The 26,449-nt window shown below is 48.0% G+C and overlaps 1 protein-coding gene across 1 annotated transcript in view; it reads right to left on the reverse strand.

Annotated features, from left to right (window-relative positions):
* Nucleotides 1-22,276, reverse strand: part of LOC120990960 (transcription initiation factor IIB-like) — a 35,261-nt gene extending 12,985 nt beyond the window's left edge. The window contains 1 exon segment of the mRNA XM_040419851.1: nucleotides 22,246-22,276. Coding sequence (XP_040275785.1) covers nucleotides 22,246-22,276 — 31 coding nt within the window.
* Nucleotides 22,277-26,449: the final 4,173 nt, after the last annotated feature.

Consider the following 26,449-nt stretch of genomic DNA (forward strand, 5'->3'; position numbering starts at 1 on the left):
CGGAACACGCCTGCATCGTATCGCATCGCTGGAGGTAAGTATAAGTGTTTTCTTTTTTTTATATAGGTACAATACTGGGCTGGCACATGATAAGGGGGGACTACTGGGCTGGCACATGATAAGGGGGGACTACTGGGCTGGCACATGATAAGGGGCTACTAGCACATAAGGGGGGCTACTGGCACATAAGGGGGACTACTGGGCTGGCACATGATAAGGGGGCTACTGGCACATAAGGTGGACTACTGGCACATAAGGGGGGCTACTGGCACATTATAAGGGGGGCTACTGGCACATAAGGGGGCTATTGGCACATAAGGGGGGCTACTGGCACATGATAAGGGGGGCTACTGGCACATGATAAGGGGGACTACTGGCACATGATAAGGGGGACTACTGGCACATGATAAGGGGGACTACTGGCACATGATAAGGGGGACTACTGGCACATAAGGGGGGCTACTAGCACATAAGGGGGGCTACTGGCACATAAGGGGCGGCTACTGGCACATAGGGGGCGGCTACTGGCACATGAGGGGGGCTACTGGCACATAATAAGGGGGGCTACTGGCACATAATAAGGGGGGCTACTGGCACATGATAGGGGGGCACTCTGGCTACTGGCACATGATATGGGGGGGCTCTGGCTACTGGTACATGATATGGGGGGTCTCTGGCTACTGGCACATGATGGTGGGGGGCTCTTATTACTGGCACATGATTGGGGGCATCTATGGGGGCACATCTTACTGGCAGATTATTGGGGGGCACTATAGGGGCATCTACTGAGGCTAAAAAGAAGGGGTATTTTATATGGGGGCTCTGTATAGGGGCATTTTATACTGGGACACATTATGGTGGGTATTATGGGGAAGGGGGGGAGCACTATGGGGGTCATCTACGGGGGCACTGAGAAGGGGTATTTTATATTGGCACATTATGGGAACATTAGCTCTACTGGGGGCATTACAAATGGGTATGTTTTGCACATTATAAGGAGAATTATTACTACTGGGGGGGCACTATGGTGGGCTTTATTACTCCCCCATGGTATGACCCCCTAGTAGCAGCACCAGCCTCTCCCTGCTCTGCTATCCCTCTACACCTTCTCCAAATCCTTATTATGAAATCTTTCTCATTAGGATAAAACACAACATCAGCTCCGCCGAGGCCCCGGCCAAGTGTTGAAGTGGTGTCCGAGATCCCCAAGGGTCAAGCCAAGTAATTGTACGTTTTTATGGGGGTTCTACAAAAGAGCTATCGTGGGGCAAAGTTCATATTCGTATTTACACATGTGTTTTAAAATGAATGCTTTCTCCTATTATAAACAAGTAAATAATGACGCAATGCTGTGGGGTTGGTATGCAACTTTTTCCAGGGCTGGTTTTTATCCCCAGTCCGGCCCTGTTTATAATCTAGGAGGAATGTGCTCTCTAGCATAAGGACACCTCAGGGGTGACCTGTTTTGTGTACCTCTGGCTCTCTGGCATTAAACCCTTTATATCCACACGCACGCAGTGCATTTACATGATAACTAGTAGTGTTGAGCATGAATATTCGCATTGCGAATTTTAATCGCGAATATGGGCACTTCGAGTATTCGCAAATATTTAGAATATAGCGCTATATATTCGTAAATTCGAATATTCGTTTTTAATTTTTCACAGTACACATGATCCCTGCCTGCTTCTAGCTTGTGGGCCAATGAGAAGGCTGCAAGAGCTGAGCAACTTCCCTAGCAACCAATAGGAAAGTTGCCTACCACTTACTATATAAGAGAACCTCCCCACAGCCATTTTGTGCTGTTTCATGCAGTTGTGAGAGAGAGAGGAGTGTGATCTTTATGCTGTGCTGAATTCCTGTGACTTCTGATACCTCATATATATAATCCAGATAGTGTAGGTTAGTGAGTGAATAGTGTAGCTGATAGGGTCCAGTGCACGGTGTAGTGTAGGTTAGATAGAGATATAGTATAGTGTAAGCTTTTGCTGTCTGTTTTGTCTGTGAAAAAAAAATAAGTTTGTTTCTGTGTTTTAGGGTTTTGTGTGGGTAGTGATTAGTGTCAGCGTATTTTGTCTGTGAAAAAAAACCATAAATGTTTTAGAGTTAGTGTTTTACGGTTTCGTGTGGGTAGTGATTAGTGTCAGCATCCTTTGTCTGTGAAAAAAAAAAAGAAGTTTTTTTCTGTGTTTTGGGGTTAGTGTTTTAGGGTTTCGTGTGGATAGTGATTAGTGTCATCGTCTTTTGTCTGCGAAAAAAAAGTCTTTTTCTGTGTTTTAGGGTTAGTGTTTTAGGGTTTCGTGTGGGTAGTGATTAGTGTCAGCGTCTTTTTTCTGTGAAAAAAAAAAAGTATTTTTCTGTGTTTTAAGGGTTTGTGTATATTTTATTTTTCCTTTTTTGCCCAATAAAATTTACCAAAATTCCCTTATTATTTTCCTTATATATATTTTTTGTATATAAAAACAGACCATGAGTGCACGTGGGCGTGCCGGCAGCCATGGTCGTGGTAGGGGAGTTGGTTCCAGGGCTGGACTGCTGCCAGCACGGGGCCGCTCCTCTACCCATGGAATGGGCGGTGAAGGTGGCAGGGGCATCCGCCTCATCCATGATTTTTGGGGGCGTGGCAGCCGCCCCATTTCATCTCAAGACGCTGAGACAGTGGTGTAATTCATGACACAAGCCAGTGGCATGGAGTCCATGGTGCCCTGGCTCTGAGCAGCAGCAGCTCTCCGCCTCCTGCAGGACCAGGCGCTAGCCCACAAGCCTTATCCCTGCTGCTGTTTGACAGCAACAGTGAGAAAGACATCTTGGGGGTGATAATGCAGGAGAATGAGCTAGAGCTTGGTCCGGATGGTCAGGACCTTTTGGAAGGGATGGAGGAGGAGGAGGGGGTACCACCCGTCAGTACCTCAGTGACATCCTTTCCAACAGGTGTGGGTGGTTTCAGCCACAGAATCCCCGCACCTAGTCAGACCCAGGTATCAGTGAGAAGACAGCGGAGCCAGGTCAGGGGCTCCACGTCTGCTGTTCCCCTCAGTCAACCACTGGTGGACCTTGGGTCTGACATTATAGGCAGTGAATAGGAGAGTGACTTAGAATGGGTGACACTTCCCTTGTCAGGTGACAGCAGCACTGACAAGGCTCACCTGGTAATGGCAGCAGGAGGCGGTGGCAGCAACAGGTTCCACCTCCACCTGTGCACACCGAGCCCGAACAAGCGCAAGCCAGCACCACCCCATCTGACAGGAGGTCGGTGAGTAAGTCGCCTGTTTGGGCTTACTTCACCCTGGCAGCAGACAATGTGAGAATTGCCATCTGTCAGCTATGCCATGCCAGGGAGAGGAGAGGGAGGTCAGTTGCTCGGCTGGGTACCACTGCCCTTACCCAGCACCTAAGAGTCAACCAATGTCGGGAATGGGAACAGATGCAGGGTGGTCGCAGCAGCGCCAGCAGCAGTGCGCAGGGGACAGCAGCTCCTGCCATTGTAATGGTAATGGTACCAGCAGCCAGACCTCTGCCTCCTCTGCACCCTTCTCTATCGCCTCCACTGCCGTCCGGTGCCAACAGTCGGTTGCCGATGCATTTGAAGGCACTGTGCCCTATGCCCCCGGGGACCAATGCGTGTGTTCACTCAATGGGCTCCTTTCAAGCTTTATCGCCCAACATTTGCTGCCCTTCAATATTGTGGACTGCAATCCATTCCGGCAGATTTTGGAGCAGGTCCAACCCAGATGGCGTGTCCCCAGCCACCATTTCTTTGCCAGGACCGGTGTCCCTGCCCTACACCAGCACATTGTGCAGAATGTATCCCTGTCACTGGATCATGCTGTCAGTGACAGGGTGCATCTGACAATGGATGCATGGACCAGCAGACATAGGCAGGGATGATACCTCAGTTTTGCAGCTCATTGGGTGTTCCTCCGAGGCACCGGGGAGGGATCATCAGATGTGGCGGAAATTAAATTTGTGGTGCCGCCCCGGGGTGTCCAGGAGAGAACTGCTGCTCTCCCTCAAGCCACTGTTTCCACCACTGCTAAGCCCCCCCCAGCAAGCATCCCCATAGCTATGGAAGTGTGAGGCACGTCCGCTGCCAGGCCCTGCTACAGCTTGTGAGGAGAATGGAGACACGCTGGACCTGATGTTCTGGCCGCCCTCCAGGCTCAGGTCCACAAGTGGCTGACACCCTGAAGGCTCCAGGCAGGTATGGTTGTCTGTGACAACGGCAACAACCTCCTCGCTGCCCTTCATGCTAGCAGTCTAACACACATGCCCTGCATGGCACATGTCCTCAACCTTGTGGTACAGAAGTTCCTATGCACATACCCAAGGTTGAGCGACATTGTGCAACATGTACGTAGGATTGCCAGCCACTTCCGATGCTCCCCGACCGCCACCGTGTCCCTGTCCAAACTGCAGCAGGACAACAGCTTGCCACCTCACAGGCTGATTGTGGACAGCGAGACCCGGTGGAACTCCACCCTTCACATGCTGGAGAGGTTGTGGGAGCAGCGACGGGCAGTGAATAAATACCTGCTGGACCAAGGCACTTCCGGGCCATCACACCCACTCCCCTAAATCACCAATGCGAAGTGGGGGCAGATACACCAGGTCGGCCACGTGTTGGTCCCATTCGAGCAGGGAACCAAGATGGTCAGCGGGGAGCAAGTTGGCCTCATAGACGTGGTCCCCATAGTGTTCATGCTTGACAGGACACTAGATCGACTGCTCGATGCTGAGGATAGTGCCTTGGTGGAGCAAGAAGAGGCAACAATGCTCCACCAAGACCAGGCCCAGGACCAGGAGGAATAATTTGTTGAGGAGTTTGCCGATGTCTAGGAGTCTGGGTCTGGTCAGTAGGGAGAGACCGTGCTGGAGGCACCGTTAGTCCGGGGGTGGGGCGGCTCCCACAGCAGCAGCAGCAAGAGGACCAAGATGTCATGATCCCGGGCAGCCAAGAAGAGTCACAGCGGGCTGTCCTCTTCCCAATGGCTGCCCACATGCTGCAATGCTTTAGGAGGGCCCCCTGGATCAAGAAAACTAAGGAGAGGGATGATTTTTGGTTTGCCACCCTTTTAGACCCTCGCTGCAAGGGGAAACTGGAGTAGTTTATCCCAGCCAGTCGGAAGGATGCCCATATGGATAACCTGCGGGTCTGTCTGATCCTCCGGCTGGAGCAGGCAAACCGTCAGCCTCACGCTCCAGTTCTCCCGCCAATCTCACCCAGCAGGTAGCTGGCCCAAGCAACTCCAGCCAAGTAGGTGATCTTATGGGTGAGATGAGGTTGCTCTACCAGTCTGCGTGATCCAGTAGCAGCAGCAGCAGAAGTCACCACCAGTGGCTGGCCCACATAGTGGCAAACTACATGGGTTCCGTCTGTGCTTCCGACAGCATGAGCACCGACGACCCCATGGAGTACTGGGTTGCCAGGCTGGACACCTGACATTAGCTAGCTCAGTATGCGCTGGAAGTACTGTCTTGCCCCCCCTCCAGCGTACTGTCTGAGCAGGCATGGGGTGGTCACCGATAAGCGGACCCGTCTGTACACTGACTCCGTGGACAGACTGACATTTATAAAAATGATCGAGTCCAGGATCGGCAGAGACTTCTTGGCCCCCGCTATCGGTTCCGGGCGCTGAAGGGTCCCTTGTCAATCCCTCTCCTTGGCTCCCTCTCCCAAACTTCAATATTTTTTAACTTCTGTTCTTCTGTGTTAGAATAACGGGCACTAGAACAGTAGTGCATAAGCATTAGTAGGAACAGTAGTTCTTAAATGTCAAGGGAACTTGACCACATTGGCTTTTTGTGTCGAATTACTCGATTCAATTGATTAATCGTTTCAGCCCTAGTATAGTGTAACCCTTGGTCCTCTGTGTGATTCCTGGACACTGCCCTCCATACATAAACCATGCTGGAAAATATACCTCTCAGATACCAATTGGCACACAGCACTCCACGCACTTCCCACACCGGTCTGCTCTCAGTTTTCATATCGGGCACATCGAGTCTGGAGAAGAACACTGCGGTAATGAAGCTTGCCGCGCCGTGTGCTGATTCTTCCAAGCCAGAGGGCAGCAGGACTGGCATGGTTTAGCAGCGGCTCTCTCATCCTCCATTTGTCTGTGAAGAGTCATGGTTACCGACACTCGCACGACCAATACATGATCAGTGCCACACACACGCCGGGTTCCAGCTATCAGCAGCAACCAGCCATCCTCTGCCCGTCAGAGCACAGAAGCCAGTGAGGAACCAGCTTGCCATGGCCTGGGTGTGGAAGTGTCCCCGGCTCTGCCACCGGGATCAGTTCCCCTACCCTCGGTGATGACTCGGTCCCCAGCTGCTGGTGGGGTCGGTGGCGGCTGTCTCCAGTGCGCAGCCCGGATCATCGATCGCAGGTCATGCTGCAGAATAAGCCTTTAGCTGCGAGGCTTGGCTACACACGGGGGGTAGTGTCACACAGCCCGGGGCAGACTTTACCAGGAAGGGGCTGACAGGCACCTACACTGTCATACAGCAGAGTGGAGTTTGTAGTCTGTTTTGAAAGCAACATGTGTTCTGGAGTTGCATAGAACTGCCGGTAAACTTACCCCACAAAACAAATGTAGCTGTGTTTCAAAACTAATGTAGCTGTGGGGGAGAACATTTCAGGACTTCCAGGGAGAGATGGGGTAGATAGATAGATAGATAGATAGATAGATAGATAGATAGATAGATAGATAGATAGATAGATAGATAGATATTAGAATTACGGACAGCATGTATATATCTATCTACCCCATCTATCCCTGAAAGCCCTGCATTATTCTCCCCCTCCAGACATCTGCATTGTATAGGACCAGATTACTGTACGTTTTTCATGAGCTTGAGCGAATATGAATTTCTATGTCAAGTCCAGAAAGATAAAGCAAAGCTACATTCGTTTTGTAGGGTAAGTTTACTGGCTGTTCGATGCAACTCGAGATCATATGGTGCCTTCAAAGCAGACTCCAAACTCTGCTCTGCTGAATGACAGAGTAGGTGCTCCCCTGTGCCTGTCAACCCCTTCCTGGTGAAGTCTGCCCTGGGCTGTGTGACACTACCCCCTGTGTGTAGCCAAGCCTCGCAGATAAAGGCTTATTAAGCAGCATGACCTGCAATCGATGATCCGGGCTGTGCACTGGAGGCCGCCGCCGAGGACCCCGCCGGCAGCCAGGGCCTGTGACAGAGTCATCACCGAGGGGAGGGGAACTGATCCTGGTGGCAGAGCTGGGGACACTTCCACACAGACCGAGGCAAGCTGGTTACTCGCTGGCTTCTGTGCTCATGCGCGACGCATACAGACTTCTGCATCCATTTGATGATATCATTAAACTGGTCAGTCGCAGCCAGGGCGCCATCAGTGACATCGTACCTTACGCCTTCTTTCTGGAGCGTGCATTGCATCGTGTCATTTATCAAGCCGTCGAGGAGCAGGAGCAGGAAGATGAGGAAGTCGCAATACTGAATGAATTCCCAGGGGGGGTTACTCCATCTGAGACAAGTCAGCAGGAGTCTTAAGAGGAGTCAGAGGAGGATGGTGCCTGGGGTGAGGAGGAGGAGGAGGAGGAACAAGAAGAGCGGGCTTTAAACTTTTCTGGGATCCCTGGTGTTGTCCGTGGATGGGGAGAGGAGACCGAGGACGACATTCTCCTGGGCGATGAGCAGGAGCCAGGGCGATCCACCGCTTCCAATTTAGTGCAAATGGGGGCCTTCATGCTCCAGTGTTTGAAGAGGGACCCTCGTATAAAAAGCATAAGCAAGGACTAGTACTGGGTGGCAACGTACTTAGACCCCCGGTACAAACACAAAATGGCGGACATGTTACCAGCATCACAGAGGGCTGTCAGAATGCAGCATTTCCAGGCCTTGCTGTGAGAGATGCTGCATTCTGCTGTTGTAGGCACTGGCAGAGGAATTTCCACCCACAGCGAAACAGGTGCGGGTACCAGTCTTACAGCGCATGCAAAAAGAGGGCGGTTTGAAGATGTGTTGGTCACTTCAGATATGAGATCATTCTTGCAGCCAACCCATCTACAGCCGCCCTCCGGATCCAGCCTCAGGGAACCCCTACACCAACAGGTGTCCCACTACATCGGGTTAACGAACGATGTCGACGCTCTGAGAAGTGCGGATCCCCTTGACTACTGGGTGTGCAGGTTTGGCCTGTGGCCAGACCTGGCACAATTTGCCATGGAACTCTTGGCATGCCCCTCGTCCAGTGTCCTATCCGAAAGGAAGTTCAGCGCAGCAGGGGGGATCGTGACCGATAAGCGCACTCGCCTGAGTCACGACAGTGTGGACTACCTCACATTTCTAAAAATGAATGAGGCATGGATCTCAGAGGAATACAACATCTGTGACGACCACGTTTAATTGAATTTCACCTATTACAATTGGGGGTTATTTCAAAAGGGGGGATTTCGTTAGCCATGTTTTTAATCCAATTTAATATTTTTAGTTCTTTTAAACATATGTATTTGACATGTATTTTTACTGGCCTGCAGTAAAATTGATATCCAATGACCGTCTAATATACCTTCAGTCGCATAATTACTTGATGTTTTCTGTCCGGTGAATGCCTAATGTTTGGGGCATGTACTCCACTGGTCTGCAGTAAAATTGATATCCAATGACCCTCTAATATACCTCCAGCCACATAATGACTTGATCTTTTCTGTACGGTGAATGCATATTTTTGGGCCCTGTAATGTAACTGGCCAATAGTAAAATTGTTATACGATAACAATTTTACTGTTGGCCAGTTACATTAAAGGCCCCAAAAATGATGCATTCAATGTACAGAAAAGATCAAGTGATTATGTGGCTGGAGGTACAGTAAATTTGTTATCCACTGACCGTCTAATATACATCCAGCCACATAATCACTTGATGTTTTCTGTCCGGTGAATGCCTAATGTTTGGGGCCTGTACCCCTGTGGCCTAAATAACATTTTTCAAGGCTCTAGCAAGGCACATTTTTGAGAGTTTCCCTTTAAGACGCATAAAAATGGCCCCTGATTAAAAAAAAAAAAACTTTTTGGGGGAATTTTTGCCATTGATCCCCCTCTGGTATGTCACTGTCCATGTTGTGGGACAATTTGTGCACTTCTAGTAAGTATTTGGTTGCTGCAAATATGACCTGAAGGTTTTTCAGGTTCACCTGATTTAAAGTGAATGTGGCCCGCTGCGAACTTGCGGTTCGCGAACATTTGATCGCGTTCCCGAATCATCCCGGCCAATGTTCATCCATCACTATTGATTAGTTAATGATAGTTCAGTATAGTATAATGTTATTTAGTTGGTTAGTTAGTGCTAGTTCAGTAGAGTATAATTGTATTTAGTTGGTTAGTTTGTGATAGTTATGTAGAGTATAATGTTATTTAGTTGGTTAGTTAATGTTTTTTTTGTAGATTACAGAGTTAGTGTCCAGTGTTTTTGTTTTCTATTACTGTAGTGTGTGTTGTCCCTTCAATGTTGGCCCTTTGTTTCTCTACAGGTTATGGATACAGAATTATATTTCTGTGTGCACATATTTACCTTCCTGACAGGGGCTAGTGACAACCTCCTCCTCCTCCTCTTATTCCTCATCCGGACCTGGGTGGGGGTGATGCGGCTGCTGAGAGGGGCCAGCATCTTTGGCCTCCACCTCCACCATTTAGCCCACATCAGGTGGTGGTGGTGCATCTGCATGCTGGGAGGGTCCAGCTTGATCTCCCTCCTCCTCCTCTGCCAAGACTACAACCACCTCCATATCCTCTCTAGAAGGCCTGCGCCGTACAGAGGGAACTGGAACCACTGTAAATCCCACAATGTTCAGAATTTAGACAAACAACTCAGAACTCATAACAAATGCAAATTCACCCTTTAATGACTGGGCCATTTTTCACCTTTCTGCCCAGGCCATTTTTAGCAAATTTGACATGTGTCACTTTATGTGGTAGTAACTTTAAAACGCTTTTACTTATCCAAGCCATAACGAGATTTTTTTCTCGTCACATATTGTATTTTATGACGGAAAAATTCAGTCACAAAATTTAATTTTTATTTTTAAAAAATACTAAATTTAAAAAAAAATTGATAACTTGGTATTACGCTTTTTGTGATGTAAGGTGACAAAGAAATTGCTTTTTTGACACAGTTTTATTTTTTTTACGGTCGATAAGGATGCGGCGATGCATATTATGTCTACTTTTTTTCACTATTTTTTTCGATTTTTATTTAACTTTATTTTGGGAAAAGGATGCTTTTTTTTTCTTGAAAATGTAATATTTTTTTAAACCTACATTTTTTTCAGTTAATTTTTTGTCCCCCTCAGGGACTTCAGCTTTTGAGGGTCTGATCCCCTTTCCAATGCATTACAATACTTCTATATTGTAATGCATTGGCTGTAAGTGTATTACCAGTGTAAGACAGGAGGTTGAATCTCACAGGCCCTCCCAGAAGGCATCGGGCTACCTTCCCTGCCATCGGGTCTCCGTCACAGCAGTGCGGGGATCGGATGGACACCCCGCGCATATCTGAAGCTTGCACGTGCCGCGGTCACAGTTATCAGTGACTGCCAGACCCCTGCCTCCAATCAGGCGGGCGCAGCTCCTGAACCCGCCCGATCACCATGCAGTACATTTACGTCACTTGGCTTTAAGTCACGTCCAGATTTGACGTACATGTACGTCATCGGGCGTTAAGAAGTTAAGTGGGGGATGTATCTAATGTAATGATGTATGGGGCCTTTTACTGGAATACAGAATTATGATATAGACACACGCATTTATATATATTTCTGTGTGTGTAAAATGCACAAAATCAGCTGGTTACATCATACATTTGTACCTTGCTGTGTGTATAAATATATATATATATATACTCATGGCGAGGTAGAGATGTATAATGTAACCTGCTGGTTTGCTACATGTCACACCAGTTAATAAGTAATCATTTGTAAAGGGATGAAATACTTATTTTCATAACTGTATATATACATTACAGAGTGTTGGTGAGAGATACAAAAGCAATGTAAGCATTGTACCTGGGCATATTCTGTTGTGGATCTCTCTGATCCGCTGAGAGTTCCTCCTCTTCAAATAGGACCACTATTTTAATATGGCCATCCTCGGGTGCCTGCCATTGAACTTTCTCCAAAGCTCATAACGGATCTCCAGAATGATACGCTGCTTCTCGGCGTGGACCCGGATGCGGTCGTAGACCCGCTCCAACATGCGCTGCAGGATAAAGATGCAAGCATATTGTAACGGAACGCCTAGCACCCCGACCGGGTACCTCCGTCGATAGATGCTTCTAGTGCTTCCAGAGGACTCCAAGCACTCCACTTGACACAGTCAGCGCTGCAGACCCCACGAACCGCCGAAGCTTGGTTGAGGTCTCGCCGTCTCCTACCCACCCTGGACCTACGACAAGGCTCCAGTGGGTGAACCTCTCCTAAATCCAGAGACAGGAACCAGGAGCAAAGCTCTTACAAGAGCTTATACTCAGGGGAGTATTGTGATATAGCAATCCCCAAGAGTGTAATTATCCCATGAGCCAAACATGAGCCAAAACTTCATGAAGGTAAAAAAACAGGAACTCTCTTTATTCACCACCCCCAGGGTTTTGTAAAAACAGCCAATCACATGTATTTACAGTATTCAACCTTCCCAGCAATTGTACACAAAATCCCCTTCCCTCTGTCTGTAACGCAATAAACAAAATACAATGAGCATTGTCTGAGATGCAATTAACTAACACAATGAGCCTTGTCTGAGACGCAATCCACAAAATACAATTACCAAACGTAATGGACTAACTTGAACCCTGGTCTAATTCGTGGGGGTGAGAGTTCAAGTTAGTCCAAGTCCTTTGTGAAAAAATGAGGCCTGGTTGATGAGAGGGCCCATATTCCTGGGGCAAGAGGCTAGTAGCCAGGCCCCTCCAAAACCCAGTGTCGAGGTTGGTTTCGCCACACATCTCCCCCTCCCAGGGAAGACTAACCAGATACCTGACCTCACGGTCAGTACCTGAGTTAGTCTGGCAGTCCAACCACAACCCAATACTGGACCTGTTGAATTTTGTATGTGCCCAGCTGTTGAGTGGGCATCTGCGACTCCTTGCTTCCTTGTGGTTTTCTAGCTTGGAGCTGTAGGTACTTGGTGGGCAGAGGCCGACTGCGCTCTGCCCAGATGCCAGCTCTTCCGCTGGGGTAGCCTGTGGGAAGTCCGGCTCTGGAGAAGAGGATAGGGGAGGGCAGAGGCCGACTGCGCTCTGCCCAGATGCCAGCTCTTCCGCTGGGGTAGACTGTGAAAAGTCCGGCTCTGGAGAAGAGGATAGGGGAGGGCAGAGGCCAGCGGCGCTCTGCCCTGATGCCAGCGCTTCAGCTGGGGTGCATGTCACGGAACCATGAACCAGACGTACAACAAGGGATAAGTGAAAATAAGAAGGCTTTATTGAAAATAAAGCTGTAAAGCAAAAGTCCAAACGGATGGCGAAACCGAAGCAGAGTCTTTGCGAAGCCAGAGGTCAGGAACCAGAAGGGTAGTCAGACGAAGCCAGGATCAGGAACCAGCAGGGTAGTCAGACGAAGCCAGGATCAGGAACCAGCAGGGTAGTCGGACGAAACCAGGATCAGGAACCAGCAGGGTAGTCGGACGAAACCAGGATCAGGAACCAGAAGCAGCAGCAGTCTAGAAGCATGTGAACACAGGAGGACCAAGCAAGGAACTGAAGCCACAGACCTCCTATATATATGAGCTGGGCATCCAGCTCCTCCCAGTGGGAAGGAGGAGCCGCAGGGTGGGAGGCTACAAGAAACCCAGAAACCAAGATGGCCGCCAGCACATGTCAAACGAAGGAGAACAGCAAGAAGGTAAGACCATGACAGTACCTCCCCCTCAAGGGCCCCTCCTCCGCGGAGTAAAGAACGGTTTCTGAGGGAAGCGTGCGTGGAAGGCTCGGAGCAAGGCACGAGCATGGACATCTGCGGAGGGAACCCAGGAACGCTCCTCTGGACCATAACCACGCCAATGGACCAAAAACTGCACCCGACCGCGGACCAGGCGTGAGTCCAGGATATTGCTCACCTCATACTCCTCACGATTACCCACTTGGACCGGACGAGGCCGAGGAACCGAGGAAGTGAAACGATTACACACCAGTGGCTTCAACAGGGAGACATGAAACACGTTGGAGATCCGCATGCCAGGAGGAAGCGCAAGGGCATAGGCTACCGGGTTTACCCTGCGAAGCACTCGGAAGGGACCAACAAAGCGAGGCGCCAGCTTGGGAGTGGGCACTCGAAGGTTGAGGTTGCGGGTGGACAACCATACACGGTCTCCGACCTGGTAGGAAGGAGCAGGCGCTCGTCTGCGATCAGCCTGGAGTCTCTGGCGCTGCGCAGAGACCTCAAGGGACTTCTGGATCAGTACCCAAGAAGCACGTAGGACGGAAAGGTGATCCTCCACAGCCGGAATATCCTGGGGAGAGAATACCTCCGGTAACACGGCAGGTTGGAACCCATAATTGGCCATGAAGGGAGACGTCCCAGAGGAAGAGTTCACCGCCGTGTTCCTGGCAAACTCAGCCCAAGGCAGGAGGTCAACCCAATTGTATTGGTGATCGGAGACATAGCAACGAAGGAATTGCTCCAAGGCCTGATTGGATCGTTCTGCGGCCCCATTGGACTGAGGGTGGTAGGCCGAGGAGAAGGAGAGATGAATCCCCAACTGGGAGCAAAAGGCGCGCCAGAACCTGGACACAAACTGACTCCCCCGATCCGACACAATCTCCTTGGGCAAACCGTGCAACCGGAAGACCTCCCTGGCAAAAATCGTGGCCAACTCTTGTGCAGAGGGTAACTTCTTGAGAGGAACACAGTGGCACATTTTGGAAAACCGATCCACAATCATGAGAATGACCGTATGGCCTCGGGATGCAGGGAGGTCCACAATGAAATCCATCCCCAGGTGTGACCATGGGCGCTCCCCGGTGGCTATGGGTTGCAGAAGGCCCAACGGAAGGTGCCGAGGGGACTTACTCTGGGCACAAACGGAGCATGCCGCTACATATGCGGCGATGTCGGAACGTAGGGAAGGCCACCAGAACAGACGTGAAACAGCCCAGGACAGCTGATTCTTTCCAGGATGCCCCGCGGTCTTGGAGTTATGGTAGGTTCGCAACAACCGAGTGCGCAACTCCTCAGGCACAAAACATCTGCCGTTGGGTCTCCCAGAGGGAGCACCAGATTGAGCCGCCAAAATCTGCTCACCCAGGGGAGAGGTCAGGCTGGTGCGAATGGCGGCCAAGATCTGATTCGGAGGTATGACCGAAGTCGGAATCGACTCCTCCCTGGACAGCTCGGAGTACTGCCGTGATAAGGCATCCGCCCTGATGTTCTTGGAACCGGGTAGGTAGGAGACAACGTAATTAAAACGTGACAAGAACAGAGCCCATCTGGCCTGACGTGGTGTCAATCTCTTGGCCTCAGAAAGGTAGGTCAGATTCTTGTGGTCCGTCAGGATGAGGACCGGAACCACCGAACCCTCGAGCAAGTGCCTCCATTCTTTAAGGGCCTGCACGATGGCCAATAACTCCCTGTCACCAATCTGATAGTTGCACTCCGCGGAAGACAGTTTCCGGGAGTAAAACCCACAAGGAAGCAGAGGACCCTCTGGTGTTCTACGCTGAGACAGAAGGGCGCCTACTCCCGTCTCAGACGCGTCCACCTCGAGGACAAAGGGCAACCCAGGGTTGGGATGCGACAGAATCGGAGCCGACACAAAGGCGGACTTTAGAGCCTCAAAAGCTCGGATGGCCTCGAGCGGCCAGACCTGGGAATTACTGCCCCTCCTGGTCAGATCCGTGAGAGGCTTGGCTAGCATGGAAAAGTCCCTGATGAACTTCCGATAATAATTGGCGAAGCCCAAAAAGCGCTGCAGGGAACGAAGACCACTGGGCTGGGGCCACTGTAAGACAGCCGAAACCTTCTCAGGATCCATGGAGAACCCCTCAGCGGAAATGATGTAACCTAAGAAGGTTACCTGGGATCGGTGAAATTCGCATTTCTCAAGCTTACCGAACAGCTTGTTCTCTCGTAACCGTTGCAACACTCGTCTGACATCCAGAATGTGGGCCTCCATGGATTCAGAATATACCAAGATGTCATCCAAATAGACCACCACACACTGCTGCAACAGGTCACGGAAAACATTGTTGATGAATTCCTGAAAGACTGCGGGCGCATTGCACAACCCAAAGGGCATAACCAAGGATTCATAATGACCGGTCCTGGTGTTAAACGCGGTCTTCCACTCATCGCCCGCCTTGATCCTTACCAGGTTATATGCCGCCCTCAGGTCGAGTTTGGTAAAGACCGTGGCCCCTTTAAGGCGATCGAACAGCTCGGAAATCAAGGGTATCGGGTAAGCGTTCTTGATCGTGATGCGATTGAGACACCTGTAATCGATGCAAGGCCTCAACTCACCGCCCTTCTTTTTCACAAAGAAAAATCCAGCCCCTGCCGGGGACGAGGATTTGCGAATGTGTCCGCGTGAAAGCACCTCCCTCACGTACTCCTCCATGGCCTCATTCTCCGCTACCGACAGTGGATAGACTTTGCCACGAGGAGGAACGGCACCAGATTGTAACTCTATGGCACAATCGTATGGGCGGTGCGGAGGTAGGGCAACCGCGCGCACCTTATCGAATACATCCCGGTACTCCTCGTATTCAGGAGGCAACAGAGAGTCCGAGGAAGTACACAGCAACTTGACAGACCCATGGATGCAACTAGCCCCACACTGCGGTGACCACGAGAGGATCTCGGCCGATCTCCAATCGAAAGTCGGATTATGCTTCCGGAGCCAGGGGTACCCCAAGACCACCGAGTAGTGTGGAGACGAAATAACCTGGAGGCAGACCGACTCTCTGTGAACGGCACCAATGGCTATCCCCACTGGAAGGGTCTCATGAGTCACGTGTGGCGGCAGAAGGGGTCTGCCGTCTATCGCCTCAAGAGCCAGTGGGGAACCTCGAGCCTGCAGAGGAATGGAATTGGCGGCAGCGAACACATTATCAATGAACAAACCACCAGCACCAGAGTCCACCAACGCCTGGGTCGTCACCGAGCCCCCGACCCAGGAGAGGACAACAGTGATCAGTGGTTTGTCAACACGGGAAACCAGGGACGAGGAGACTCCACCCAAGATCTGCCCCCGACAGGATCTCAGGTGCGAGCGTTTCCCGGACGGTTCGGACATGCCAACCGAAAATGCCCACCGAGACCACAGTACATGCATCGGCCCTCGGGTCTCCGGAGTACCCTCTCCCCCTCGGACAGGCGAGCAAACCCCAGCTGCATGGGTTCACCCCCAGACAAGTCATCCCCAGGAGGCGTGGGAGGAGAGGGAGGCACGGGTGGGACTGCAAACGTAGGCGCCAATCTGTTAGAAAACCTCCGCAGGCTGTCCTTAAAGGAAGGTCTCTCCCTGAGTCTGGTGTCAATCAAAATCAGGAAAGAAATAAGAGACTCGAGCTCCACTGGTAGGTCCTTAGCTGCAACCTCATCCTTCAAGGCATCCGAGAGACCATGAGAGAAAGCAGCGACCAGAGCCTCATTATTCCAGCCCACCTCTGCTGCCAGGGTACGAAACTCAATGGCGTATTCAGCTACGGATCGTGAACCCTGTCTGATGGACATAAGGAGCTTCGCAGCAGAGGCAGCACGAGCCGGCACATCGAATACCTTCCGAAGAGAAGCAACAAAACCGGAAAACTCGGCAACCACCGGATTGTTGTTCTCCCATAAAGGGCTGGCCCAGGCCAAGGCCTTGTCCGAGAGCAGCGAGATCAAGAAGCCCACCTTTGATCTCTCAGTGGGAAAGGCATGTGGCAGCAACTCGAAATAAATGCCCACCTGGTTAAGGAAACCTCGGCACTGAGTTGGCTCTCCCCCAAAGCGCTGTGGAAGAGGGGCAGAACCGGTCATACCCCGAAACACTGCAGGTGCAACAACAGGTGTCGGGGTAGACTCTGGCGCAACAACCGGAGCGGCAGTAGGAGCGGGCCCAGGAGCGACAACCGACCCATCTGCAACGGGAGCGAAATGAGCCGTGCGTTCAAGCAGGGTTTGCAACGCCACAGCGAACCGACCCAACAGGTGATCCTGCTGATCAAGTCTGGCAACCAGCGTGGGTAGCGAGGATGGCCCTGTACCGTCAGAATTCATGGCTTGGTCCTAATGTCACGGAACCATGAACCAGACGTACAACAAGGGATAAGTGAAAATAAGAAGGCTTTATTGAAAATAAAGCTGTAAAGCAAAAGTCCAAACGGATGGCGAAACCGAAGCAGAGTCTTTGCGAAGCCAGAGGTCAGGAACCAGAAGGGTAGTCAGACGAAGCCAGGATCAGGAACCAGCAGGGTAGTCAGACGAAGCCAGGATCAGGAACCAGCAGGGTAGTCGGACGAAACCAGGATCAGGAACCAGCAGGGTAGTCGGACGAAACCAGGATCAGGAACCAGAAGCAGCAGCAGTCTAGAAGCATGTGAACACAGGAGGACCAAGCAAGGAACTGAAGCCACAGACCTCCTATATATATGAGCTGGGCATCCAGCTCCTCCCAGTGGGAAGGAGGAGCCGCAGGGTGGGAGGCTACAAGAAACCCAGAAACCAAGATGGCCGCCAGCACATGTCAAACGAAGGAGAACAGCAAGAAGGTAAGACCATGACAGTGCATGAATGGGGTTTAAAGCCTTACCCACTTCCCTCAGTATTGGGCTGGGAGAGAGCTGTGGAGGGGGGCTATCACTTACCCCCTCCTCTGGATGCCCCATCTGCCGCTGGGGAGAGAGACCAACTGTCTCCTCTCCCTGTAGAGTATACTGCCGCTGGGTAGTGAGACCGACTGTCTCCACTACCAGTGATTCTGGTTGTTGCAGAGATGAGGGACCGACCATCTCCTCTCCCTGTACTCCCAGTGGCAGTTGGAGATCTGGGCCGCCTGCCCAGCCACCCTGTTGGGACGGTGGAGTGACTACGGTCCCATCTCCACCTGCCGACTGGGGTTCCTCCCAGTACCAGTCTATGAAGTCCCCTACCTCCACAGTTGGTGAGGAAGTAGGGGATACCTCAGCTGTGACTTGCCAGGGGAAGGGCTGCAGGTCTGGGCCTGGTATCCAACTGTCTTGTATCTTGCGCTGGGCTTGAATGGAGCGAAACAACTGTTGATAATCTTGCTCCAGTTCCCACTCCCTTTGGACCAGAAAGGTCAGATCTTCCCTCACCCCACTAGTTGTAGGCCAATTGTGCAAGTCCCACCTGTAGTCAGTAATGTCCCAAAATCTAGACTCTTGTCTAGACTGTGCTCCCAAAGTCAATGTCTTCAAAAGACTCCCACAATAAACCAGGGCAATTATATTCCTCACCTTTGGGCTTGGCGTACTCCTCCATCCATGGAGACTGTCCTACTGTGTCCCACCATAGTGCTTGGTAAGCGTCATCCAGCCAGGTTTCCTGCCATACCAGTGTCTCAAGCTCTGACACCCACTCCATCAATGGTTGCTCTCCCAGTAGAGGTAGTCGCAGCGCCAATCGCATTCGCAATCTCTGCTCCTCACTGGGAAGACTCTCACTCCTCCGACGCTGCACGTCCTCCAGGGCCTGGTGCCATACGCCTGTCCGCTCGGCATCCCTGTAATCCAGGTGATCTTCCTCATGGAATGCTGTGCAGGAACCAACGGCATCCATATTGCTGTAGCCAGGGGCGCTGTACGGATACTAGCGTTGCCCTCAATATACTCCACGAACGGTGTCTCCGAGCTGCTTCTCCTCACACTAGGACGCCATCCCACTGCTTGCCACCAATGTAACGGAACGCCTAGCACCCTGACCGGGTACCTCCGTCGATAGATGCTCCTAGTGCTTCCAGAGGACTCCAAGCACTCCACTTGACACCGTCAGCGCTGCAGACCCCACGAACCGCCGAAGCTTGGTTGAGGTCTCGCCGTCTCCTACCCACCCTGGACCTACGACAAGGCTCCAGGCTCCAGTGGGTGAACCTCTCCTAAATCCAGAGACAGGAACCAGGAGCGAAGCTCTTACAAGAGCTTATACTCAGGGGAGTATTGTGATATAGCAATCCCCAAGAGTGTAGTTATCCCATGAGCCAAACATGAGCCAAAACTTCATGAAGGTAAAAAAACAGGAACTCTCTTTATTTTAAACACAAGCATTGATTTATACACATCTTCCAACAAGGCCACCACCCCCAGGGTTTTGTAAAAACAGCCAATCACATGTATTTACAGTATTCAACCTTCCCAGCAATTGTACACAAAATCCCCTTCCCTCTGTGTGTAACGCAATAAACAAAATACAATGAGCATTGTCTGAGACGCAATTAACTAACACAATGAGCATTGTCTGAGACGCAATTAACTAACACAATGAGCATTGTCTGAGACGCAATCCACAAAATACAATTACCAAACGTAATGGACTAACTTGAACCCTGGTCTAATTCGTGGGGGTGAGAGTTCAAGTTAGTCCAAGTCCTTTGTGAACAAATGAGGCCTGGCTGATGAGAGGGCCCATAATCCTGGGGCAAGAGGCTAGTAGCCAGGCCCCTCCAAAACCCAGTGTCGAGGTTGGTTTCGCCACACATATAATCCCAATTTTTTTTAATACAAGTATTGAAAATAATGTCCTCAGCAAAACAGCAAAAAGTAACATATTAGATTTAATGTTACCGTTATAAGATCGGATTGTATTGCGATTGTATGTGTGTGGGGTGTGAGCAATCAGATATTGGCCAATTGAGCAGAGATATGCCTGTCTAGTGAAGTGACGGTACGGTATGGGGTGTAAAGCTGGTTCGCCTCCCCGTGGTGCATCCTGGGTAACTCTAAATGAACCAGCAAATACTTGCGGTAAGACAAAGAAAGCTTCTCCTGAGTCATGACCAACAGGACACAAACTCTAATCTATAGACTGTGTTTGTGTGGGGTATATAGTGTGCGACAGGAAAATGGATGTGCAATGTGCATGTGAGAGATATTTCTGTATATAGGTACATGCTACAGACATAGTGCTGTGATGTCACAACAATACTTAGTGCACCAATCAGTTATAGCTACTTACACCTGATAAAAAGTGAAGTAATATGTATTGCAAAAAAAACATTCGCATTATAAGTGCCGATTTTCACAATCGCAAATATTTTATAACACTCTATCTGCATATAATGCGATTGGTCTGACATGCATGTGAAATGTAATCAAATACACTGGTGTAATGTGAAATTACTTACAGTGATCAGGAGTTCTTTCTCACTGTCGCGAAAATTGCTTCCGACCATCTTTTCAAATCGCCTCAAACTTCGGGTAGTTCGAAAACAGTTGCTAGGGCACGCCCCTTTTTGCGCATGCGCATTAAGAAATTTGACATCGCGATTTTCGCAATTAAAAAAAAAAGTCTACGAAGATATTGAATTTGCGAATATATGACGAATATTCGCCCATATATTCGTGAAATATTGCGAAATCGAATATTGCCCCTGCCGCTCATCACTAATAACCAGTGCAGTTTGCATCCCTCCTATAGGCAATATCCATCAAATCCTGTCTGAAGGTATATGATTTGAAGGGGCATCACTCTCAAACCATGCTACCTACCACTTCCCATAACAAATCCAGCTCCCACTGTCCAGCACCCAAATGAACATTTCGCCCAAGCCTTGTGCTTCACCCGTTCGCTATCAGCGCCTTACATGTATGGCAGTATGGCGCTGGACCGAAGTGCAAACATGGCGTCTGTTCGCATGTGAAGCGGGCGTCATGGCCAGCAGGTCTCTGCTGTTTCAAACTGCAGAGACCCACGACTAATAACCACGACCAACAGTAATGCCGATCGCGGTCATTAAAGCCTTTAGATACCGTGATCAAGTAAGATCACAGCTTCAAAAGGGTGAAAAACCCAGAAATTTGGGCTTCCAGGCTTGTTACCGGCATCCCCTTTGGCCAAGGAGGATGCAGGTAATTGGTTTCAATAGGCTGGCTCTCTCTGAAGACACCCAGGGTATTGAAGCTGCAATTCTTACTTTGTCCAGCAGGTGGCAGGCCAACATAAGAAATTAGCAATTCTGTACAAATCATGGGTCTAAAAGACCCATGAGGGTTCAGAAATAAAATAAAAAATGGGTTTTGTAGGCTCAAATACAAGCTTCAAAATCATAAAAAAAAGGATTTGAGATCTGAATGGGGTCTTTTTCACATTGGGGGTCTAAGCTGAGGTCTGATTGTAGTCTTATTAACATTGGGGGTCTGAGCTCAGTTCTGATTAGGGGCCTGAGCTCAGGTCTGATTGGGCGTCTTATTAACATTGGGGGTCTGATGGGGGCTTTGATCTGAAGTCTAATGAAAAATATTTTGTTTCATATTTTCCTCCTCTAAAACCTAGGTGCATCTTATGGGCAAAAAATACAGTATATATAAACTATTTAAGAAAATCCAGAACAGTTCTAACAAACACAGTCTAACAGCCAGAAGTAGATGCATTTTTACATCTGATATATTAGATGTCTATATTTAGAGACTGTGGGGGATAGTTAGGAGAAAGGCTTTTAAACAGGGAAACATTTGATTGTAGTAAAACAGTAAACAGCGCTAATCTGCTTACTAATGCTTTCTCCAATGGCCATGTAGAACTGAATATAATAATGTATTTGGGAGTGAATTAAACACACACAAAGGCTCATGTGGGGTGCTCTTTATGAGCGCACTAATTGCCTTCTTTTTTTGGTTTTAAGGAACAAAATAGGAATAAATGAATGATCTGCAACCTGTCACATTAAGATGACTCATGGACTAACTGATGTTTAAAGATTGTCCCTTCAGCCATGAGCAGCGTCTTTCTCTTCAATACCAATGAAGATGCAACACTTGTAACCCATACTGTTCTTGATACAAATTAGCTTTTACAAATAAGGTCAAGCAAATGCTTTAAAACATAATTCCTTACAATTTTGTAAATTAAGTAGTCCGTTGTATGCTCTTCATAACTACTTTGTAGCTTTTTCGGAACTTTGCATGACAACTGAAAAAAAAACATTGAGTTAGGCTAGATTCACATATGTGGTACTGTATTGCAGTAGTCTGTTCCGGCAGAGTAATAGTTTCTTTTCCATGTCTAATACCCTAGAATTGGGGTATTACTATTTTGTACTCTGTTTACTGTATTGTACTTACCTGCATTGATGTAATCTTGTTGTAATGACATGTTATGTTTCACCACTAGATGGAGTATGGTTGTCAATGTTTAGTAATAAGAATGGAACTTAACATTCCATACCTCCCCCTTTTTGGTAGAAGTAGGCTTGGCTGACTTCCTACCAAGGGTGGGGCTGAGCTAGGGAGAGTCAGTCTAAAGATGGAGAGTTAGGAGTGAGGGGGATGTGATCCATCTCTCGTTCCTCCAGAACATGAGGCTCCCAAGGGCAGCTCTTCTATGAGGACCACTACTAGAACCTGCAGGGTCCTAGGCAACAGAAGATTATCAAGCTACGGAATATTAGGCAGCAGAGTGATCAAGCATCCAGGCTATCAAGACTCTGCTGCAAAAGGGGTGGGAAACATGTTATGACACCATCATAAGACTCAGGACAGGCATAGCTAGAGGCCTGCATCATACAGTGGACACCTGCAGTCACAGATGCCAGATAAAAGCCGTAGGGGAGGGAATCCAGACAGAGACAGCGTCAGTTAGCAAGTTTCTGAGTGTCATCCTTGCCACATTGCCAGCCACCATACCCCATCATCTTGAAGGAGAAATTGCACTTTGTACCAACTTCTGCTTAAAATGCTGTTATCCATTTTTGCACTCAATAAAATAAAACGTTATTTGTTCAGCCATCTCCGCCTGGTTCCTTATATCATCATCTCTTTCACTGCATTGAACTCCAGGGAGCGACGGCCTGAGGTAGGACACTGTGGCACAACTACACTACATCAGGGCCACTACCACTCCAATCCTCTACACTGGCTCCCACAGGGGCAAGCTGCACATGCTGTTGTAAATATCATTCTGATGTTCATTGACCAATAGTTTAATAGTCACATACAGTTGCAAGAAAAAGTATGTGAACCCTTTGGAATGATATGGATTTCTGCACAAATTGGTCATAAAATGTGATCTGATCTTCATCTAAGTCACAACAATAAACAATCACAGTCTGCTTAAACTAATAACACACAAATAATTAAATGTTACCATATTTTTATTGAACACACCATGTAAACATTCACAGTGCAGGTGGAAAAAGTATGCGAACCCCTAGACTAATGACATCTCCAAGAGCTAATTGGAGTGAGGTGTCAGCCAACTGGAGTCCAATGAATGAGATGAGATTGGAGGTGTTGGTTACAGCTGCCCTGCCCTATAAAAAAGACCTACGATTAAGAATTGTTGACTTGCATAAAGCTGGAAAGGGTTATAAAAGTATCTCCAAAAGCCTTGCTCTTCATCAGTCCACAGTAAGACAGATTGTCTATAAATAGAGAAAGTTCAGCACTGCTGCTACTCTCCCTAGGAGTGGCCATCCTGTAAAGATGACTGCAAGAGCACAACACAGACTGCTCAATGAGGTGAAGAAGAATCCTAGAGTGTGAGCTAAAGACTTACAAAAGTCTCTGGCATATGCTAACATCCCTGTTAGCGAATCTACGATACGTAAAACACTAAACAAGAATGGATTTCATGGGAGGATACCACAGATGAAGCCACTGCTGTCCAAAAAAAACATTGCTGCACGTTTACAGTTTGCACAAGAGCACCTGGATGTTCCACAGCAGTACTGGCAAAATATTCTGTAGACAGATGAAACCAAAGTTGAGTTGTTTGGAAGAAACATACAACACTATGTATGGAGAAAAAGAGGCACAGCACTCCAACATCAAAACCTCATCCCAACTGTGAAGTATGGTGGTGGGGGCATCATGGTTTGGGGCTGCTTTGCTGCGTCAGGGCCTGGACGGATTGCTATCATCGAAGGAAAAACAAATTCCCAAGTTTATCAAGACATTTTGCAGGAGAACTTAAGGTCATCTGTCCACCAGCTGAAGCTCAACAGAAGATGGGTGTTGCAACAGGACAACGACCCAAAGCATAGAAGTAAATCAACAACAGAATGGCCTAAACAGAAGAAAATACGCCTTCTTGAGTGGCCCAGTCAGAGTCCTGACCTCAACCCGATTGATATGCTGTGGCATGACCTCAAGAAAGCGATTCACACCAGACATCCCAAGAATATTGCTGAACTGAAACAGTTCTGTAAAGAGGAATGATCAAGAATTACTCCTGACCGTTGTGCACATCTGATCTGCAACTACAGGAAACGTTTGGTTGAAGTTATTGCTGCCAAAGGAGGTTCAACCAGTTATTAAATCCAAGGGTTCACATACTTTTTCCACCTGCACTGTGAATGTTTACATGGTGTGTTCAATAAAAACATGGTAACATTTAATTATTTGTGTGTTATTAGTTTAAGCAGACTGTGATTGTCTATCGTTGTGACTTAGATGAAGATCAGATCACATTTTATGAACAATTTGTGCAGAAATCCATATCATTCCAAAGGGTTCACATACTTTTTCTTGCAACTGTAATCTGCTTTTTTATTGATTTAGTATAAGCTCCCATTTTTCACACCCAGTACATAGTATACCAGTTGGGGAGTTCTTATTCTGACATTATGGACTATCAGAAAAAATGTAACACTATAAACACTAGGTTATTAAGTCAAAGTGTACAAACCTTGGGTGATGAACAGAGACGGTCATATTATGCAAAATAAGGACAGACAGACATTAACTTCTATCCATAAAAAGCCTGATAAGAGCAGCATTAGAACAAGTCATAATGAGCTCAGTGCTCCTAGGAATATTCGGAAATAACCAATATAATCTAAAAGTATTTGACCATACTAAATCAAGATTCAAATATCAAGAAGTTATTACACAAGGATTGTCGCTTTGTATCAAAAACAGATGTTAACCTAAGTAAAATATTGTTACCCACCTTGTATACCATCAACATAATTGGTTAGAAGTGAATAGTTGTATAAATGTGGTAAAAATTAATGCAAGTTATGCCCCTTTTAACAGATAGAGAAAAGCATTACTGTAACCAGCAATTCTTACAATGGTGAGCTTGAAAGCTTGTGAACCCTTCAAAATTTTCTACATAAATTTGACCTAAAACTACATCTGATATTCACACTTCTACAAGTATCTAAAGATGACCAATTTAAACAAATGAGTCAAAAATATTAGACTTAGTCAATTATTTATTAAGGAAAATGATCCAATATCACATCTCTGAGAGTGGCGAAAGTATGTGAACCTTTAGGATTAACAGATAAATTGAAGGTGAAATAAGAGTCAGGTCAGGGATGGGCTGTCAATCTGGCAATCCTAGCAAATGCCAGATGGGCAAGTCCCACCAAATCAATGGTATGAGAATCAGATGTAATCATCATAGCTAGTGTAGCTATATTCGAATTTGCGATTTTTCGTAGTAAGTTCACGAATTCGAGAATTTGCGATCTCCATTGATTATTTTATTCATTGCAAAAATCGGCAATGTAATATTTGTGTATGCGCATGCGCAAAACGGGCATGGCCAAGTTTAGCAACTGTTTTCAACCTACCCAAAGTTTGATCATTAGAAAACATGGTTGGCAGCAATTTTGGCGACAGTGAGGAAGAACTGATCACTGTAAGTATTTTGACATTAAAGCAGTGTATTTGATTATTTTTCACATGCATGTGAGAACAATCGCTTTATATGCAGATAGAGTGTTATAAAATATTTGCGATTGAAAAAAAATTTGTCCCTAATGATGCGAATGTTTTTTTTCGCAATACATACAACTTCATATTTTCTAAGGTCTCAGTAGATATTACTGATTGGTGCACTAAGTATTGTTGTGACATCACAGCACTATGTCTGTAGCATGTATGTATTGACAGCATAGAAATATTTTTCACATGCAAATTGCACATCCATTTTCCTGCCGCACACTATATACCACACACACACACGCACACAGTCTATAGATTAGAGTTTGTGTCCTGTTGGTCAGGACTCAGGTGAAGCTTTATTTGTCTGACCGCCAGTATTTAAGGGTTTATTTAGAGTTACCCAGGGTGCACTACTGGGAGGCGAACCAGCTTTACACCCCATACGGTACCGTCACTTCACTAGACAGGTACATCTCAGCTCAACTGCCCAATATCCGATTGCTCAGACCCCACACACATATAATGATAACAGTAAATCCAATATTTCCCCTTCAAATACTTTTTGCTGTTTTCTTGAGGACATTAATTTCAATAATTGCATTAAAAAAATTGGGATTATATGCTTGCATCTTTATACTGCAGCACATGTTGG

Source organism: Bufo bufo, chromosome 2 (assembly GCF_905171765.1).
Source record: "Bufo bufo chromosome 2, aBufBuf1.1, whole genome shotgun sequence".
NCBI lineage: Eukaryota > Metazoa > Chordata > Amphibia > Anura > Bufonidae > Bufo > Bufo bufo.